The sequence below is a fragment of the Bos mutus genome, chromosome 18 (genome assembly GCF_027580195.1).
Source record: "Bos mutus isolate GX-2022 chromosome 18, NWIPB_WYAK_1.1, whole genome shotgun sequence".
Taxonomy (NCBI): Eukaryota; Metazoa; Chordata; class Mammalia; order Artiodactyla; family Bovidae; genus Bos; species Bos mutus.
This window is the reverse complement of record NC_091634.1, coordinates 58066706-58087576: the sequence shown is the minus strand read 5'-3', so window position 1 is coordinate 58087576 and position 20871 is coordinate 58066706. Positions and strand designations below refer to the sequence as shown.

The following is a 20871-nucleotide window of genomic DNA, read 5'->3' as shown; positions in this document are numbered from 1 at the left end:
TTTTTTCCCTTTCCTTGCTCCTTTCCCTCCCCCTTTCTTTCTGCAAAGATTTTCAAGTAGGGGAAAAAAAAAAAGATAGAAAACCCACTACATTTATGGTTTATCTAACTTGGATGATTTCCATAAATAAATGATTACATGACTAGTAAGAGTAGAAAAAAAATAATTTAGTATTTGCATGAGATGGTAAACGTCATGTGTTTCATCCCAGTATTTAATGGTTTCTAATTTCCTCAAGCACAAACAAACAAGAAAAATGATTAATGTCTTTCCTCCAACCTTTTCTCAGCTTTTCAAGAAATTACTGAGATTCTTAATCAACATTTATACACTTAGATCACCTTGGTAATGACCAGCTTCTTGCTAACTTATTCAAGAACTTAACAAGTTTCAAAGGCAAAGAAACAGAACACTTTATTATAAAACTTATAAAATAATTAAATATTACACATATATTTTGACTTTTCTCTATAACCCATGTTTATTTATTCAACACTTTTCCTCAGAATTAATTCACTTCCTCAAAGAAGCAAGTGAGAACACATAAGAATAGGCTATTAATAAATTAATTTTCCATAAAATAATAAAAATGATAATTATATAAAGAAACAAGTTGAAATTTTTTTCAGAGGGTAAGAGGGTAGTGATATGGAGGCCTATATTTATCTTTATGATAAAATGGCCACTATTCTAGGCCAAGTCCAGGAGACAGAATATTCTAATCATTATTTCTCTGAGATTTGAGAATGTATGATTTTAATTAGAATGGAATAAAGGACGCTCTAAATTTAACAAACCACTGTCTGGTTGGTTATGCTGAGCGGGCAAATCCCTGTTTGAATTGGGACTTTTAAAAGCAGTAAAATTGGGTTACATTCATCAAAGACATTGAGGAACAGAGTAGAATTATATAAATATGCCCTTTATAACCACATCTCAAAAAACTACAGAAGGACACCGTCTTGTAAGTTACTTTGGTTTTGGCAAAATGATGTGGTGTTTTTCCCATGGAGAACAGTTGTAAGCTCACTAGTGCCTACCAACAGCTGGCTTCTGAAGACTGAAAATATCATCTGAAAGATTACGAAACACTCGTTTGTTGAAGTGTCCTGGCATATTACAATTTATTAATATTCACATAGTGAGAAGATGGATGGATTTCTCAATTGCCACTGTGACTTTCCCCTTGTTAACCAAATCCTAGGGCAAATTTAAATATGTCAGTTGCTAAGGAAAAACCCACAAGTGGCCTCTAATCTTCCAAGCATCTCTGATAATACGCGGGGAGCATCATGAGTGACGTTTTCCTGTCCTTCCAAACAGGACTGTTTTGCTCTTTGTCTCCTCTTAGGTTTCTACCAGAAATGCACGTGCTGATTCCCCAAGAGCAGACCTGAGGCTCGCGAGGACTTGTTCGGCTAGCACCAAAAATGACGAGGTTGACAGAGTGTGTAGGGCAACAAGGTTTTGTGGTTATTTTTTTTTCTTTTCTTTTTTTTTTTTTCCAGAGTGTGAAGTCCAATTAAGTAGAAATCTTAACTTGTCCACGTTGCCCTGTTTTCAGAATATTCCTCAGAATACTTTTCAAGTTGTGAATTTTAGTCTTGGAGACTCTCTATATAAGCAGAATATACTTTAAACGAAATAAGAAACACCACCACACACACATACACACACACACACACACACACACACACAGAGAAACAGGACATGAAGCTTGCTAGTCCAGCAGCAAGCACCATCATGAGCACCACTCGGCGTTTGTACAACTCCAGGTCCAGGGCATCCACAGTTCCGGTCAAACTCTGAGCTCTGAGCAACAGTTAGGCAGCGTGTTCCCCACATCGGATTACTCCAAGTCTCAGCCCGTGACTTGAAGTCCGAAAGGACATTTCCAAAACCCACCTTCTGAGGTTCCCTGGGGTGGGGTCTGTCCCCAAAGTTCACAAGCATCTCCCTTGGTCAAAATTCAAACCTGTTCTCTCTCATGGCAAGCCAATCACCTCCTTCCTGTAACAGTGCAAAGCAAAGCCGGTCTGTTTTTGTTCTATGCTTCTGTGAGTCCGATTTGTCATTGCTTCCCATTTTCAAGTGCTTCTGAGTACCATGTGTGTTAGGGAAATGAACAAGCAGGCTATTCTAGAGAGCAACCCCTCCAACACGGCGGTCGGCTCACACGGTCTGCAGGGTTCAGCTTTCGATGGGAAGGGGGCAGGTCTCTCCGGAGGCTGCGAGGTAAGACCCTGGCCCTGCCAGGAGGGAGGGCGTCCAGATCAGCTCTTTCTGCTGCATGACTTGCAGCACTCCTTGCCATAGAATTTGTGGTTGCAGACGCCGTGCTGAGGAACAAGACGACACCAGCCGAAAAAGTCTACACAGGATGGATCCTCTACGGTGAGAAGAGACGTTCAGCACATTAGGACAGGTTCTCAGCCTTTTCCTTAAGGTGAGGGCCTACGGACAGAGACTTGGGGTCAACTTGCCTATGGCCCCCTGGGGTTCTTACATGAGACATGAGGACTTTGTGGGGGGAAAAGCAGGATGAAGGCACCCAGAGGCACTCTGAAAGTGAAAGTGTTATTCGCTCAGCAGGATCTGACTCTTTGCGAGCCCGTGGACTGTAGCCTGCCGGTCTCCTAAGGCTCTGTAACCACTAACAAAATATAAACACGTTAGGGTTACTGGCTTGCAAGTGGATGTTTAAAAAAAAAAAGTCATCTCCAGCCTGAGCTTAATGTCTGATCCCCCTAAATAAGCTGGAGACTACTGTTGTGCCTCCAAGGCATGTCCTCTAAAAACAACATCCCCGAGGATGTTGTTAAAACACTGGTTCTGTTTCAGAAGGCCTGGGGTGAGGATCCAGATGTTTTTTTTATTTCTAACAAACACCCTAGGGTTTCTGCCACTACTCCAGGCTCACTACTTTGGGGAGCAACGAACCTCATATACTGGGGGCTCGAAACCTAGATTGAAGGCCCAACTGTGACATTCTGTGCAGGTTTAAATCAAATCTCATGGCCAATTTGTGAAGACATGAACTGAAGCCAGCACAGTCTTTTTCAACTTCCTTCCTTGTGTAGGATAACAGGTGTGATTATCTACTGGAAGCAGAACAGGGGCATCAGAGGCTTTGACCCCAAAGGCCCTCAGGAGTCATAGAACACACGTGGAGGTGTACATCCATTTTTCCTTCTGTAAGCATAAATGTGTGTTTTAGGAGTTAGGGCTCAGTCCTTTGACTGGATTTGCAAGGAATTTTTTTTAACTTTAGAACTATTTAGGGTCTACCCCTATACGTGAGTAAATGCTGTCATTCAGAGCTGGAATTTCCTCCTCTATGCAAGTCTTAAAGTCACCCTCAAGTCCCCGCAAACTGCACACCACCCACGGGTATCCAGTCACACCCCTCCTGAATCCACCATCACCACTCGCCTCTGAGCCCCGGGACATGGCTCACAAGGCTCTTTTTTTTTCTGTTGCTTTGCCTGTTGCCCTCAATTTGTATCTGGTCTTCCTATGAACTGCTGACAGCTCCTTCCTTAAGCCTTGGTTCTTCCGCCTAAAGCTCCCTTTCACGCAGACACTTCACTCCTCCCACCCCCAAAAGGATTAGCCTCGTAATCCTTTTGAAACGGGTGCACATCCCTGGCACATCCCTGCCCCTAACCCTCCCCCTGGATCCCGTTCACCTGGAGTCAGAGGTACAGTCTCTACAGTGACTCACAGGATCTGGTCCCCAGGACGGCAGAGCCACCTCATCCTTTCATTTCCCTGAAGCCTCTGCTCAGAGCTGCCCGCTTGGTTCTGCCTTCTCTGACCTCCCTATGAGAACAGCACACCCCGTGGCCCCCAGGAAGGACCACCTCTCCCAGCTTTGTTTCCCTACGTCCGATTTACTGGCATTTATCACATCACGTGTGTTTACCTATGGCCGCCTCCTCTCCAGAGCGCGGCAGCCTTGAGCAGACATCTGACTTTCTCTCACTGCTCTGCTCCCAACACCTGCCACAGCGCGGCTGCTCAAGAAGCACTTGTTGAAAAAAATAAATTCCCTCCACCTGACGGCCAGAACAACCAGTTCAAGCCATACTGACTCTCCGCTTGGGTAGCAGGATGAGATGGAGTTGTTCTTTTCTTTCCTACTAGTAAGTCCTGGTTATATCCTGAAGGTGGAGTCTAGAGGATTAGCTGACAGGTGGGTAAAGAGTGTGAGAGAAAAAGGAGAATCAAGAATGACTACGGGATTTTGACCTGGGCATCTAGAAGAATGGGGTCATGTTTACTGAGATGGGGGCGGGGTGGAGGCAGGCCCCAGGAGACTAGTTTAGGATATATCAACAGAGATACAAGCGTGACATGAGAGGAAGACTTTGCCTGTGTCTATATGTATATAATCTTCAAGTTCAGTTATTTTTTAATACAGTGTCTTATACCCCAGTGCATCAGCATATACCCTAATCAATCAGAATGTACATGTGGATCAGCTTCTATTTAGACTGGAGAGATGACCCTGTTGATGCAGTGGAAATACTGGAGGACAAAAAGCACTATCACCACTTGCCCCTCCTGAGATAAGCATGGAATTGCAACATAGCTTCTGCTGGAAGCTAGATACAAGTCAGGAGTCAGACGTGAGGTGTCTCACGACGCTGTCAAAGTATTGCATGGGGTTATAGTTGTAATAATGATTACTAATAGCTGATTACTGACTGTAATAGAGGATGAGGTGGTTGGATGGCATCACCGACTCAATGGACATGAGTCTGAGTAAACTCCGGGAGTTGGTGATGGACAGAGAGGCTGGTGTGCTGCAGTCCGTGGGGTCGCAAAGAGTCGGACACAACTGAGCGATTGAACTGAACTGAATAGCTGATTATTTGCACCTCTGTTATGAGTCTGGTATTTTGTTTACACTATTAAGGACAACCCCAGAGCGAGCTTCACATCCTACATGCAAACAATTGGCAAGTATCATTGGCTGGATCTCAAACACATCCAGCGACTCCCACCGCCATTACCCTTGTGGGACCTCGTCCCCTCACTGGACGTGGGACCTGCCTCCTGCAGAGAGGAGACAAGTCCTCGTTCTGTTCTAGGCCCCCTCCTCAGTGTAACTTCCAGGGATCCTCCTGTGCGATGGGGATGGGGATGGGAGAACTGGGAGGAATCCCCACCTGAGGAAAACTAGAGGCCCCGTATTTGGCCAGGAAGAAACGCCTGGGCTGTGTCCTGCGTGTCTGTCTTCTCATTTTACTCCTCTTGATACAAGGAGACCTGCCTCAGGCAGGAGGCCTGAGACAAGGCCCTCTCTTGGAAAGCCTTCCCGAGTCTCCCTCGCATCATCCCTGGCACCAGCTAGAGCTCACCACCATCGGGGACTGCCCTGGATGTATGTGCCTTGCACAACTCTCAGGAGGGCTCCTCTAATGTCGACTGTGATGTGAATGGCACCCCCGAGAGTTTGGGCAGGAGCTGCATAACTGAATATAGCAGGTGTTGGACAAATACTCCAGACAGGAGGAAAACCGACTTGTGCGAGGCGGGGTCCTTTACCTCTCTTGGCAGGAGCTGGACAGAAGTTGGTGTTACAGGCCCGCAGCACTGGAGGCTTCTGCCGCAGCAGACAGCTCGAGGAAGGCCGGCCCTGCTGGACGCAGTGGACGGAGCGCGTCTGCACCCCTCCGCCACAGCTAACGGTGCACTGCAGGAGAGGGAGGAAGCGGTCAGGAACGGGCCCTTCCCCATGCCACTCACAGCAGGGAAAGAAACCTCCGTGCCTCGTGACATTGCCAAGGCGCCTGTCGATGAAACAGGGACTGTCCAGAGCTGGGCACATGAATCCACTCTCCTAACACGTTTCGGGAGCCGTTTGATCTGATTAGAAGGCTCTGAAGCAAATGCCATCTGCTTCCCCCAAGACTCTGTGTCTCCCAGTCAAGTAACTCAGGCAGAAGAGAGGTTCCAGGCATACAGAAGCTGCCACAGGAATGCAGAAGCGAATACAGACGCTTCCAGCCAGTTCATCACAGTATTTAAAGAATTCCAGGCAACCTCTGCAGACACCATAGTGGAGGGGATGGTTCAGAACTTGGACAGCCAAAGAAATATAACGCTCGGAGACAGCTTAGGAATTATGTCCTCCCCGCCCAGCCAAATTCTGAGATAGCGTGGTGGATATTGTGTTTTGAATTCAATTATCTCACTGTCCAACTGAAGGTAAAAAAAAAAGACTAAAAAGGACTGACCAGTAATTTTTTTTCCAGGCATACACACAAATATATTTCCTAACAAAAGAACAAATAAGAAAATATTATCAGAGAAAAGATAGCCCTTTAAATTAATGTTTACATGTATTTTGCTTTAAAAGAAGTTCGCTACCAGTTCATTATCCTTATTATTTTTTCCTATTTTATTGTGGACAGGTGAGGATGTCCACTTGGGACAAGCATCACTATGCAGATGGCTTTTGAGAGGGAAAAATATGTTGTGGTAAAAAGAGTATGAATTTTGGAATTATCCCTAAATTCAAAGATAGCTGTATCCCCGTTACCAAATCATCTCAGTCAAGATGGCTAACTATTTTTGTGAAGAACAAGACAGTAACTATTTTAATTTGTTAATTGAGGTATAGTTGATGTACAATATTATGTTAGTCTCCGGTATACAACAGAGTGATTCAAAATTTGTATAGATAATATTCCATCTATGGTTATTATAAAATATTGGTTAATCCCGTGCCTTTGTAGATTATATATACACACATACACAGATACACACATATACATATCATATATAATAGTGTGTACCCCTTAATGCCACTCCCCCTCCAGTAATCACTGGTTTGTTCGCTACATTTTTTCTATTCCACATAAGTGATAAACGGTATTTGATTTTCTCTGACTAATTTCACTAGGCATAAAACCCTCCTGGTCGATTGATGTTGTTGCAGATGACAAAATTTCATTCTTTCTTCTGGTTGCGTTCTTAATCCACTCATCTGCTGATGGGCACTTAGTCTGCTTCCATATCTTGGTCATCGTAAACAATGCTACTATGAACGCTGGGGTGCGTGTGTCTTTTTTAATTAGTGCTTCCGTTTTCTCTGGATACATACGACATAGGAGTTGAACTGCTGGGTCATAAGGCAGTTCTAGTTTTGTGAGGAACGTCCATACAGTTTTCCCCAGAGTACCAGTTCACACTCTCACCAGCAGTACACAGAGGCTGGCTTTCCCCCACATCCTCACCAACATGTGCCATGTTCTTTGCGACGATAACCACACTGAGCAGTGTCCGGCGATGTTTCCCTGTGGGTGTGATTTCTCTGATGATTAGCAAGGCTGAGCATCTTTTTGTGTGCTTTTTGGCCATCTGCATCTCATTGGGAAAAATGTTTATTCAATTCTTCTGCCCACCTCCCTTTTGACTGGGTTGTTTTGTTTTTTTGACACCGAGTTGTTTATATGTTTTGGATATTATCCCCTTATTTTTCACAAACATTTGCAAATATGTTCTCCCAGTCAGTAGGTTGTCATTTCATTTTGTCCATAGATTTCTTTGCTGTGAACAAGCCTTTAAGTTTAGTTAGACACCCTTTATTTAGTTTTGCTCTAGTTTCTCTTGCCAGAGGAGGCAGATCCAAAGAAAATATTGCTCCACTTTATATCCACAGATGTTCTGTTTTCTTCTAGGAGTTTTATAGTTTCTGGTCTGACAGCTCAGTCTTTAATCCATTTCGAGTTTACACCGTATATGGTGTGAGAAAATGCACTCATTTCTTTCCTTTACGGGCTGTGGTCGTTTCCCCAGTGCCACTAACTGCCGATACTATTTTCTCCACTGTCTACAACGGCCTCCTCTGTTGTGGATTAATCACCCCTAAGTGCATGGGTTTAATTGCGGTAGGGTCAGGGTCGGGGAGATGCCGCCTCCTGAAGCACTCAGCCAGGTCCTGGAGTGAGTGCCAGCCCGGGGTAGGCAAGGCCGGGTCCTGGGGTCTGGCGGCAGAGCCCAGAGAAGGTGGCCGGCCCTGGAGGTGGTGGCCAGGGAGCTGTTTTCTGACACAGCTGCTGCGGGGTCCAGCATGTCTCAGAGCTTGTGCAGGGCTGGATCCCTGGGCGGCAGGAAGCCAAGGTGCCTCCAAGCTGGTGCGGGCCGCGGTTGTCCTGAGGCTGGGGTCCGTCTGCTGGTGGGCAGGCTGTGTCCCACCGCGGAAGGCTGGGGTCCCTCTGCTGGCGGGAGAGGCTGGGTCTGCAGCTACAGCCGCTCACTGGGAGGCTGGGCTTGGCCTGGGGACTCCAGGCTAACAAGCTGGAGCGGGGATTACAGAATGGTGCTTGTGGCAGGACAGGCCCCCAGAGGGTCTGATGCCACTGTCTCTGCCCCAGGGTGTGTTCCAGCTGACATCTTCTCCGGAAGACTGCAGGATCGGCGGTAGGTCTGCACCTTTCTCAGCGTTGCTTTGCCCGAGACCTCAAAGCACATCCTGTAAGAGCGGTGTGTCTGTTTCCCACAGCACTCTGGGACGCCTGAACGTGAGCTCCACTGGCCTGCAAGCCCAAACCTTCTGAGGGCTCATCTTCCTCGTGCAGACCCCTGCTCTGCAACTGTGATTTTTCTCTGAAATGTGCCCTGCGGCTTTGTCTCTCCCACCCATCTCATCGTGGTTCCTTCTTATATCTTTAGTTGTAGAAACTCTTTTCTGGTGAATGTGTTAGTCACTACTCAGTCATGTCTGACTCTTTGCAACCCCACAGACTGTAGCCCGCCAGGCTCCTCTGTCCATGGGATTCTCCAGGCAAGAGTACTGGAGTAGGTTGCCATGCCCTCCCCCAGGGGACTTGTGTCTCCTGCATGGCAGGCAGATTCTTTACCATCTGAGCCACCAGGGTAGGTTCTGGTCTTGGCCTCAATTGCTGTTCTGTAAATAGCCATTATTTCGGCATGCCCGCAAACCCCTACTCTGCCATGTGGGCAACTCTCGTCTCACAGCACTAAGTATTTTATGCTTTATGGGCCATACGACCTTTGTTGTAGTCACTCACCTCTGCACCAAAGCAGCCATGGACCACACACACAAATGAGGACGGCTGTTGTCTAATGAAAGTTTATCCACAAAAACGGGCCGCAGTAGGCGGGGGGTGGGGGGGGTAGATTTGCCATTGGTAATCATTTGCTTATATCTGATCTAAATAATTCTGCACGAATCAATTTCCAAGTCTGTTAAATGAGTAAAATAATGGTAGAAAATTTTTAAAGAAATCCAATTTCATGGTGAGGCTGGCAGCACCTCTCAAGCCAGAGTTGTTTTTTCTGAAGAGCTATGTAACACCTGTTAGCTATAACAATGCAAGGGCCAACCAAACCATAGCTTTGGATTCCTGAGGACACGTTGTTCTCTCAGACTCAGCATCCCAAACCAGTCCCAGCTCATAAGCATCAAACCAACGCATCTAAAGTTTCTTCCAAGTCTTCTGAGGAAAAGGACACCTGTAACATCTGAATTTAGAAGTTGTGTGTCCTTGGCTGATCAACTGCCTAACTCTGAGCTTTACCAGCCTCATCCACAAAACAGGGACAATAATACCCACAAATAAGACCACTTTCCCAATGTCTCAGCTGGTAAAGAATCCACCTGCAGTGCATGAGATACAAGACACGTGTGTTCCATCCCTGGGTCAAAAAGATCCCCTGGAGGAGGAAATGGCAAACACACTCCAGTATTCTTGCCCGAAAAACCCCTTGAACAGAGGAGCCTGGTGGGCTACAGTTCATGGGGTCACAAAGCACACCTGAGTGACTAAGCTCACAACATCACCTCCAGGATGAAGGGAGGAGATAGACAGGTGTACAGGATGTAACACAGTGCATAGAAATGGCTGGACAAATGCTAGCCATCATTGATATTACTCAGAAACACGAGAACCGAGTCAGTCAAGACTCATGAGCAGACTAAAACACAGAAGACTCTAGTGGTGGTTTTAATAGCAGCAACAACTATGAACATTAGCAATACCTTGGGACTAACTGCTTTGTATTACTTATTCATTGAAACAAAACAGAAAAGAAAAAACCTAACTCTGCACAATATTATCATCTCTGTTTTATAGATGTGAAAATGGAGGCTCACCGATGCTGGAACCTGCCCAGGGACTCAGGTCGTTCGGACAGGTCCCTAACAGCAGTTGTAAATGGAATCTTGCTTAACTTTAACCCCCCTCAGTCTCTGTGTGCTCACCTGTTGCCATGGCGATGAATACCACCCAGCGGCCAGACTGTACACTGGATGGGCGGGACACGCCCCCCGGCTGCAGGTTTCCTCCAAGTCCACGTTTGGTTTCTTAATATTGCGGCACCGTCGCTCGGGGAGAGTTATCAGCTTGCCTTGGAAGGCCTTCTCGCTGCATTTCATCTCCCTCTTCCTCACTCCCAGACCACAGCTCACGGAACACTGTGGGGCAAGAAAGGAGGCGTCAGGGTGCGGGCTCCACCATCCACGTGTAATCAGAGGGATGGGGCTAGGGCAGGTCAGCCACAGCCCACCAGGCTCCTGAAGGCAGGGCCTCAAGTCCCGCAGGCTACAGAAGCCAGAGGACTGGAGTTACTTTCCCAAGGGCACAGCATGGCTCAGCACCACAAAATAAAGGCAGGCGCTGCCATGACATGGCACACAAGGTGAGCGAGACAGAGCCCGAGAGAAAGACGAGACCAGCAGAGGATGAGGTCAGGGTCACTGTGTCGTGGCCGGATGTCCAGGGCAGGAGGCAGGGCGCAGGGACTGGGCTTACAGGCAGTTCAGGGGAAGAACCACAGGTAACAAGCAACTGTCCTTCATCTTTACCTGCCTCTCTCTTCAGCTGGGATATACACTGAGGCTGTGTTATGGCAGGAAAAAAACAAAAAGAGGATGGAGGCTGATGAAATAAGTCTGAGAAAACCTGTTTTTTTTTTTTTTAATGTGACTGACTGCTATTTTATTTAAATATTTCCTTACTTCCACTATACAAATTTTCTTTTTCAAAAACTTTAAATTTTGTATTGGGGTACAGCTGATAAGCAACGTTGTGATAGTTTCAGGTAAATAGCAAAGGGACTCAGCCATATAAACACATGTATCCATATGTATACATGTATCCCAAACTCCCCTCCCACCCAGGCTGCCACGTAACACCGAGCAGAGTTCCCTGTGCTCTACAGTAGGTTCTTGTTGGTCATCGGTTCTCAATACAGCAGTGTGTACAGGTCGGTCCCCAACCCCCTAACTATCACTTCTCCCTAGGCATCCATAAGCTCCTTCTCTAAGTCTGTGAGTCTGTTTCGTAAGTTCATTTGTCTTTAGATTCCACATAGAAGGGATGTCACAGGATATTCTTCTCTGACTTACTCAGGACTACAGTCTCTAGGTTCATCCATGTGGCTGCAAATGGCATTAGAGAAAACCCGTTTTTAAGTATTTTAAACAGTATAATGGGATACTGTACAGGGCCTTGATGAACTGCATAAAGCAGTAAGAAATGACATCAGCATAACCATCATCAATCATGAAGGCTAGGGATCAGATCAAAACGGCAGAGAGGCAGGACGTGGTGCTCCCCTTCTCCCCCGAGACGTCAAAACTAGAGTTATGTGGAGAACGAGTCTCACGGAGCATCTAGCAAACACTGGCAGAAGACCTCAGACCTCAGAAAGGGTAAGAAAATCTGCACAAAACCAGGTGGGACAAAAGGGGGGGAAAAAAGAGGAATTGGGCCAGGACCTGCGCCTGTGGAGGGCGCTGTGAAAGGGGAAAGCTTTCTGTACCCCAGGACGCCCCCCACCGGCAGGGAGGTCAACCAGGACCCAGGGGAGCTCTGAAGGGGGCCCAGCAAGCAGGGTGTAGAGGGCAGAGCGTAGAGAGACCTCCGGGTGCTGCCGGCCTCAGACGCTCCCCCGCAGGGCTGGGCAGGCGCTGAGGCTCGGCTCCCGAGGGCAGACCCGGGGGAGGACCGGGGCTGGTGATGGGCAGCCGGTAAGGGGACCGCAGCCAAGGGAGAATGGAAGAAGTGTGGCTCACCACCACCTTACACCAGAGAGGCGAGGCACCACCGGGGGCAAGCGCGGAAGGGGGCGGGCTGCCGTCGGAGACTCCTTCTCCGCCCCTGTGTTCTCAGGCCCCAAAGTCCTAGGATCCTCTACCCCGCAAGGCTACCATTTCAAGTGGAAGGAGATAAAGAATTTCTCAGACAAGCAAAAGCTAAAAGGATACTGCAATACTAACCTTCTCATAAAGGAAATTCTGAAAGGTCGTCTCTAAACAGAAAAGCAGCAAGAAGATACAGGAAGAAAGAAATCACAAACGGAAAGTAAATCCACCTAAATTAGCCAGTACGCAGATCAAAAGGAAAAACTATCTGTGAGAGCAGCGACACATGCACGAGCAACAAAGGACACACAAGAAAATGGAAACAAAGGGACATCAAAATCATAACATGTGGGGAAGGAGAGGAAGAAGATGATTTTTTTTTTTTTGGAATGTGTTGGAGCCTATATGACTACCTGTCTAAAGCAAGCAGATATAGGGAGGGGTTAACATACTTGAAAAACAGGGCAACCACAAATCAAAACCATAGAATAATTCACAGAAACCAAAAAGAACACAAGCATAAACTAAAAGGAAATCATTAAACCACCAGAAGGAAAGGAAAGGAACAAAGAAAGGATAAAGCAGATGTGGTCCATCTATATAATGGAATACCACCCAGCCATAAACAAGAATGAAATCATGCCATTGGGGGCAACATGGATGAACACAGAGATCACCCTACTAAGTGAAGTCAGTCAGAAAGACAGAAGCAACCACCATACAACATCATTCATGTGTGCAATCTAAAATGTGGCACAAAAGAATATCTACAAAGCAGAAACGGACTCACAGACACAGACCTGTGGTTGCAAAAGGAAGGGGGGAGGAAGAGGGATGCACTGAGCGTTTGGGGTTCACAGATGCAACCTATTACATTTCGAATGGATAAACAAGGGCCTACGGTATACAGCACAGAAAACTAGACCAAATTCCTGGGATAAACATAATGGAGAAGAACACAGAAAAGAGTGTGTGTACGCGTTTATAGCTGAGTCACTTTGCTGTACAGCAGAACTTAGCACAACACTGTAAACCAACTGTACTTCAATAAGAATAAATAAAGAAGGATAACACTGAGCTTCGCACTTGCAGCAGCGCTGTGAGGGAGCTGCAAGCGTGTGCTCCACTGTGCAGACGAGGAAAGGGAGATTTAACTCGAGGTCGGATCTGTAGTCATCACTGAAGGCTGCCTGTGAGTGGGCTGCCTCTGACTCAAGCCCAGGCCTTTAGCCATTTGGTTATAACGTCTCTTAAAGAAACTGAGAGAGGAGGGGAGAGATGGGCGCCCTGCTCTGCACTTAGCCACACAGAAGGGAAGGGCACTGATGGGAGAAACCAAAGCTGCTGGGACAGCAGCCCCTCCTCCCTGGACCCCCGCCCCCAGGCCCCACCAGTGACCTTTTCCTTCCTTGGCCACTGTCTTGCTCACTAGGCTGTGGACTCCGTAAGAGCAGAGACCTCGCCTTAGGGGTTACTGATGTGTACTTCTGGTTTGATCTCTGCTCAGGTTTCCTCTGCCTGAGAGCTCAAATGAGTGTCCCAAGCTGGGAGTCTAGGAAGCATCTTCAAGACTTCCTTCTCCCAGCCCAACAGATGCCTGAAGGTGCCTGCAGGCCTCTTTAAGAACTCTCAGAAAAGACAAACACTGTATATTAATGCATATATACGGAATAGAAAGGTGGTAATGACCATCCTACGTGCAGGGCAGCAAAGGAGACACAGACGTAAAGAACAGACTTCTGGACTCGGTGGGAGGAGGAGAGGGTGGATGATTTGAGAGAACAGCACTGAAACATGAATATTACCATATGTAAAAGATAACCAGTGCAAGTTTGACGGATGACGCAGGGCACCCAAAGCTGGTGCCGTGACAACCTGGAGGGGTCGGGTGGGCAGGGAGGCGGAAAGGGGTTTCAGGATGGAAGTGACACATGTAACCGATGGCAGATTCATATTGATATATGGCAAAAACCATCACAATACTGTAATTATCCTCCAAAGAAGGAAAGAAAGAAAGCACTCTCCAGACCCTCCTTCCTCCATCCCTGAAACATTTCATCTTTCGTTTGCATCCTTGCAATATCCATGCCGGCGCCTTTTCCCGGCTCTGGGCTTGGGATCCTCTCTCTCTGAAATGAAACCCTGATTGTTCCACTGCTTTATTTAAACTTTTAATTAGCTCCCCCAACGTTAACAGGATATATTTCTAGTCTGCCACCCCACACGATCACGATCTGTGCTTGATGAAGCTTCCACCTTCTACCCATCCCCATTCATTCCTCCTGTGTCATACTCCTCAGCTCTGCCCATATAGGGCGCACCCTCTGTCTGAACAGCCCCGACTCCATCTTTGCCGGATTCCTGCTCATCCCTCAGGCTCAGTATCCCTGGGAAATCTCTTCTGCCAAGCTTAAGCTCTCCGAGGCAATCACAGACCCCATCACAGCACTCCACTCGCCTTACCTGTATTTTTATACACAGGCTTTCTGCAGTTTGGTACCTCCACCGTCCATGCATCGCCTCATCACTGAGATGGGTGTTTTACAATCGGGATTTCACGGAGAAATCAGTGGGGAAGGATGAACAGTAAGTAGCTACCTGGTGTATATGTGCAAGCCTCCAGATGCTGGTGGATGAGCTGAGCATTTCAGAAACCCCCAGGAGTGCATCTGACCTCCTACCTCACTCCACGAAGAGATGAGCCACTGGAGCCGGCTGTTCTTGGGACAGCGTCCGAGCACGCAGCCCTCCTGCGAGTCTGGTCTCGGGGCGCCAGCGCATGCGCTCTCGGGCACGGCCTCTGCCACGGCAGCGCGTCTACACGTGACTTCACGCTTCCGCACTCCTCGCCCACAGGTCTTCGAACACTCGAGATTAAAAAGGAAAAAGCCATTAAATGCCAGTCTCTAGTGGCCGTGTTGCAGGTGAATGCTTGGAAAAGCATTGATGCAGGGTTTACAAAGCTATTTTTAAGCACCAGGACCAAATGCCCAGTAAAATTCCTTGTAGTCAGCAGGAGAAATCTTTCCTCAATCCAGAGACTCTGAGTCCAGGTTAGATCTCCTTCAACAATCTGAACACTCAGGGGCTGCTGTGTTGTCCCAGGTCTGAACACATGTTTTAGTCTTCATGGAGAAGAAGAGAGGGTTTCTGTGCAGAGCACACATAACAACCTGGAAAATGGTGCAAGGCCTATAACACAGTTTGTTGCTGTCACTGTGTCTCTCTCTGGCACAAAGCAGAGTCAGTTTGGGCATTTGGCTAAAGAGGATTTTCAGTGATTTGGAGAAGGGGAATCATAGAAGTATAATACGTCTGACAGCAACGGCCACAGACTATGGCACTCATAAAAATGGGTTGGGGGTGTCCAACTCTTGCCCTTCTGTCTGTCTTGTCCTCTGCTATCTCTAGGCTGGGCACTGTGCTCACTCTCAGGGAAAATTAAGTCAACACTCATCAAATGTTTGGGAATAACTTTGCATGGCCAGCTAATGCTCTTCTATTCCTACCATCTTGACCTTCATAAGACCTGTGAAATAAGGAAGGCAGCAAATTATTCCCTGGTTTTCAGATTTGTGGTTCAAAAGTCTTCTAAGTGATCCCAACAGCTTTTGAACCACAGCTCTGAAAGCCAGGACAGAAATTATCTCATGGGGTGGTTAGAGGGTCATGTGATATAGGCTCTGGTATATACTTATGTGTAGCATCACGCAGAAGGCATTAAATGACTGTTTGTGGTTGCCTAAGTCTGATAATATCAGTGTCCTGTCTCCATCTCCCTTACAAATACGAAGGATGAGACTTCCCACTGGTCCTCTTGCTATTACCCCATTTTTAAAGGGGAAGCGTCTGAGGGTCACATGATGAGTCAGCCACCTGTCAAGTTGCGGAGATGAGCAAATATGTCTGACGTCAGACCATGGCTCTGCACCACGGAACATCATTCATTCATGGTGCTGACATCTAGGTGGTTAATTCTTATTCAATAGAATTCTTATTTATATTTGTGACTTTCTTTTTCCAGAATGGTAAAAATTTTCATCTGCTTCTGAAATGGGTTTCCAGGGCCATGGTCTCTAATGGCAGGTGGGTCCTTTACCACTAGCGCTGCCTATCCAGCTGCATGACCATCACCAAAAAGGCTAAAAATCACAAAAGATGCTAATTAAAATGCCCATTCACATGACTGTGTGATTCCCATGAAGGTATAAACAGCTGAGATCCTCTGGGGGGAAGCAGAGACACCACCTGTATTTTCGCCTCCCTCCTTTTTCCCGGAGAACGGGACTCACGACTCCAGTAATTCCCACTTACCTGAGACCAGGGCCCAGGGCTCCATTCCGGAGGGCAGGCATGGCTGTTGCAGGCTTGAACCTGAGTGGGTGTGCTCACCGGGCAGAGAGAGTGCAGGACCGCCTCCTCCTTCTGGAAGGGCTTCTTCTGGACGCACTGCACCTTCCGGCTCTGCTGGCCTCCCGCACACGACCTGCTGCAGGCGCTCCACTCGCCCGGCTTCCAGCTTTCAGGGAGAGATGGGATTACTTCCGGGGAAGCTAAGACTCTGCATCATCAATGCCAAAGCAGTTACTGTGAAAGATTAGCCACCTGCTGGAAGCCTTTGCTCCACTGCAGAACCAACAACCAATAACTGATTCTTCTTCTATAGATTTGCAAGCCTACACAGTCTGTTACCCCATAGTTCTGGGGAAAAATACATTCCTGCCATCTACAGGTGAAGAAATGTGTGCTGTTTGGAATTCTGAGCGATTCAGTCTAATTTACTGGGATCTTAAACCCTGTGCCAGAGACTCTCCCAGGCTTTAGGGTTGGAAAAAATGAATGAAGCCAGGCTCTTCCCATTAAGTTGCCTGTGGAAGTGGTGGCTGTGTGAACACATCAAAGCAATACTCTCTGATCATTTCTATAATAGAAGTTAATACAAAGTAAATTAATGAGACTGTTGACACAAGATCAGTGAAGAAGGGAGAGGTGTGTGTGTGTGCGTTCACACATGCAAAAGAGAGACACATTGAGAGAGGGTCTCACGAAGAATGTTTCTAAATAGGCCGTTCCCCCAACCTCTTTTTCTGATTAGCCTTAAACTCTACGGTTGCATTGGAGGAATAACCTCAAATTCCTTATTTCAAGATTTTGAGCTCACTTTTTTCACAGCTGTTGTATCTGAGACTTGGTGTACACTAAAGAGTAATCATCTGAAACCGTGAATCCTTTTCAACAACCACCTTGGATTAATTGAAATTGTCTGATTCGAAGGCCTAGCATTAAAAAGATCTACCAGATAAGATGGTGACACATTTCAAAGCAGCAGAGTCCAAAAACTGTTCACAAATGTTCCAAGTTTTATTTGAAAACATAAAACATCATGAAGACCAAATATGTTTTTGATATACCTCTGTGTTACTGCATTTGCCTAGTCCTGCGATTTTTGCTCTGGCTCCCCAACCCCCAAGCCCGAGTTGTGAGGTTAAACACCTTTCTGTTGGTCTAGAGAACTTGGAAAATCCCAAGGACGGCAGAGCCTTGTGGGCTGACGTCTATGGGGTTGCACAGAGTAGGACACGACTGAAGCGACTTAGCAGCAGCAGCAGCAGAGAACTTGCCTGGAGAAGGCAGTGGCACCCCACTCCAGTACTCTCGCCTGGAAAATCCCATGGACAGAGGAGCCTGGTGGGCTGCAGTCCATGGGGCCACTAAGAGTCAGACATGACTAAGCGACTTCACTTTCACTTTTCCTTTCACACATTGGAGAAGGAAATGGCAACCCACTCCAGTGTTCTTGTCTGGAGAATCCCAGGGACAGGGGAGCCTGGTGGGCTGCCATCTATGGGGTCGCACAGAGTCGGACACAACTGAAGTGACTTAGCAGCAGCAGCAGCAGAGAACTTGCCATACAAGTTCTAGGATTACAGGTATTCTAAAACATTGCATAATCCATGTTATCTAATTCAGTGAAAGAAAGATGATAGCAAATGGTTCCTTATATTTGTACAACACTTTATCTTCCAGTAAGAGGCAAAGAAAAGATATCTATGATCATGAAAGTATGGGTTTTAACATTTGCCCATACGGGTGGCATTTTTGTCTGCCAGATTCAAGTTTCTTTTCTTACACGGCAAATATGATGAATTTGGAAAAGTACTAGAAAGAGCATAACATACTTTTTTTGTGACACGCTTGGTTCTCCACACGTGGGCCCCAGGCTCACTCTCCATTTCAGGATCTTAGTTTCCCCAACCAGGGATCAAACTGTGATGCCTCCTGCCATGGAAGCATGGAGTCCTGACGGCTGGACCACCAGGGGAGCCCCCTTACTGCTTTTCTCATGTGTCGTTCTTACAGCATGTGTCTCACGGCATCTCAGTTATTTGTTTGCACATCCACCTCTTCCCTTAGATGGTGGGTTCACTGATGGCAGCAACTACTAATTACTCATGTCCATCTTCCAGTCCTGAACTGAGGACCTGGCATGCTCTCAGGGCATAGCACATGGTTGTTACAGGGAAAATAATGGGCTTAGATCAGATGAACGCCTCTGTCCTTAGAATTCTAATGGTCTAAGGCCTGATACCTAGTATATCCCTGCTGAAGAACAGTCCCTAAAAGATTCCATTACTCGACAGGAAATACTGTGATAAGAAGAGGTGGCAAAAAGGGAAACAGCGAAAGAGCCCGTCCACTCCACCACTCCAGCTCTGTAGTCATTGCAGGGGAAGCTTTGCTTTCAAATAGCCAGAGAACCTTGTCACTGCCCAGAATACTGTTTCTGTTAATACATGGGGTCATCAGGAAAGTTCTAGGAGGTAAGCATTACCGATGCTGTCTCCCTCTTCATGGATGTACATATGAACGGGGTCCCTGTCTTTCCTTGGGCTTCCCTTGTGGCTCAGCTGATAAAGAATCTGCCTGCAATGTGGGAGACCTGGGTTCGATCCCTGGGTTGGGAAGATCCCCTGGAGAAGGGAATAGCTACCCACTCCAGTATCCTGGCCTGGAGAATTCCATGGACTGTGTAGTCCATGGGGTTGGTCAACAATGGTGGAAAGGAGGCTTTAAATAAGAAGACAGCAGCTTGCCATTCAAGTGTTTTGACAATCCCTACATGTATATAAACATATACAAACCCATCTAAAGGACAGATTATTCCACAAGGGTCGATAACACTGGTTATTAGGGCCACTGGATATGTTTAGAGCCAGACATTTCTTGGCAAGAGAGATAAATCCACAGAAGCCCCTCAAATTTCTTTCTTCTTTTTGTGTTCAGGATAGAGCTAGTTCCAAATTCTAAGAGAAAACCCAAGTTGACAGTTGGGTGTAGGGGATCGGTGGGTAGCTGAAGCCCCAAACAATTATGACATACACTCTTGACAAGGAAAAATAGATTACACAATATAACTTCATCACCACAAAGCAAACACTGCTTATTAAGATGATCAGGGAGATCAGGGAGTGCAGCTCTGCTTCTGAAGAAACTCTGTCAACTCTATATAAATACATTTGGCAGAAGGTAACTCAAACCAGAAGAGACTCCATTTGCCTTGGGAACATTACTTAAAATTAGTGTTCAAACAATAGCGTGGCTAAAATCAATCCCGCTGCAAACCCACTGAGATCCCCACAGAGTGTCCTCATCAAAAACGGGGTTACTACTCAGGCTGCAGTCCTGCCTTTTGACTTTATGTCTTGCTACTGTGTAATTTGCATGTGAGGTTTCATGGGTTGCACAGTAATACGATTTTTAAATTCTTGGATGACTCTATAAAAGTTGAGTGCACAACCGCAGGGAAATTTAGGTTTCTGTGTTATTTAAATATCTGTTTGATTTAGTTCAGAGAAGAGGGGTCTCTAAAGGTTAAAAAAAGATGCCTTTATGCCTTTTTTTTTTTAACCCCAGGATTACACTGGCATAGACAGGGTCTGAACATCTAAAGTAAATTTGTGTTTTTCAAGTTACATATTTTAATGCCAAATACCATCTCTTTCTTCTATTGACTTTTTAGAGGGTGAGGGTTATACTTTCTATCTTTGAATCACTTTTGATCAGAGGCATTGACAGTGGCTTCAATCATCTCATATCAACAATAAAGTACCCAAGTACAAGTGCAACCAGAGAGACAGTCCCAGATGACTTACTAGGCAGGGCAGGAGAAAGCATTGCACATTTTGGGTTCAGTTGCTGGCCTGGCTCTTGCATTGCAGAACGAGGAATTGACTTGAGTGTTCTGATCTCGTAAGCAAACGGCCTTGACACTTATGTAACCTAATAAGACATCAAAAGTTACCAAGTGAAAACTACAGATAACCAATGCCATTTAGTTTCCAAGTTTAGCTTCCCATGTACCAGGGTTCTGATATTTTACTGAAGACAGAATCCAAATAGTGTGTGAAAACACTTTAAAAACATCTACAATACATGTGAATCCCACTTCTATCTCCACCTCTCCTGAGATAACTGCTTCCATAGTTTAATATTTTTAACATGCAGCTTCTTGGTATTCGAGACCACCATGGATTCTAGAATCATACAGTGATAAAAACGACCTTTTGAAAACAGGGCTGCTGTAAAGGGAAATGTCTCACAAGCTTTAATTTACATTGCACATATCTAATGAAAAAATGGTCTTCAAAGAACAGTCACGGGTGAATTAATTGTGGAAACTCTAAGATTCTGTGTTTTCATGAGGCAACTTTTATTTCCATAAGACTGTGGAGCATATATAAACGGAAACT

The 20871-nt window shown here is 46.3% G+C and overlaps 1 protein-coding gene across 1 annotated transcript in view; it reads right to left on the bottom strand.

Annotated features, from left to right (window-relative positions):
* Positions 1-560: 560 nt before the first annotated feature.
* ADAMTS18 (ADAM metallopeptidase with thrombospondin type 1 motif 18) overlaps positions 561-20871 on the bottom strand; it is a 75533-nt gene continuing 55222 nt past the window's right edge. Inside the window, exons 15-20 of the mRNA XM_070386886.1 lie at positions 20275-20401; positions 16436-16640; positions 14803-14988; positions 10238-10450; positions 5554-5701; positions 561-2389 (exon numbers count right to left, since the gene is read on the bottom strand). Coding sequence (XP_070242987.1) covers positions 2274-2389; positions 5554-5701; positions 10238-10450; positions 14803-14988; positions 16436-16640; positions 20275-20401 — 995 coding nt within the window. The 3' untranslated portion in view covers positions 561-2273. The remainder of the gene's footprint in view (positions 2390-5553; positions 5702-10237; positions 10451-14802; positions 14989-16435; positions 16641-20274; positions 20402-20871) is intronic.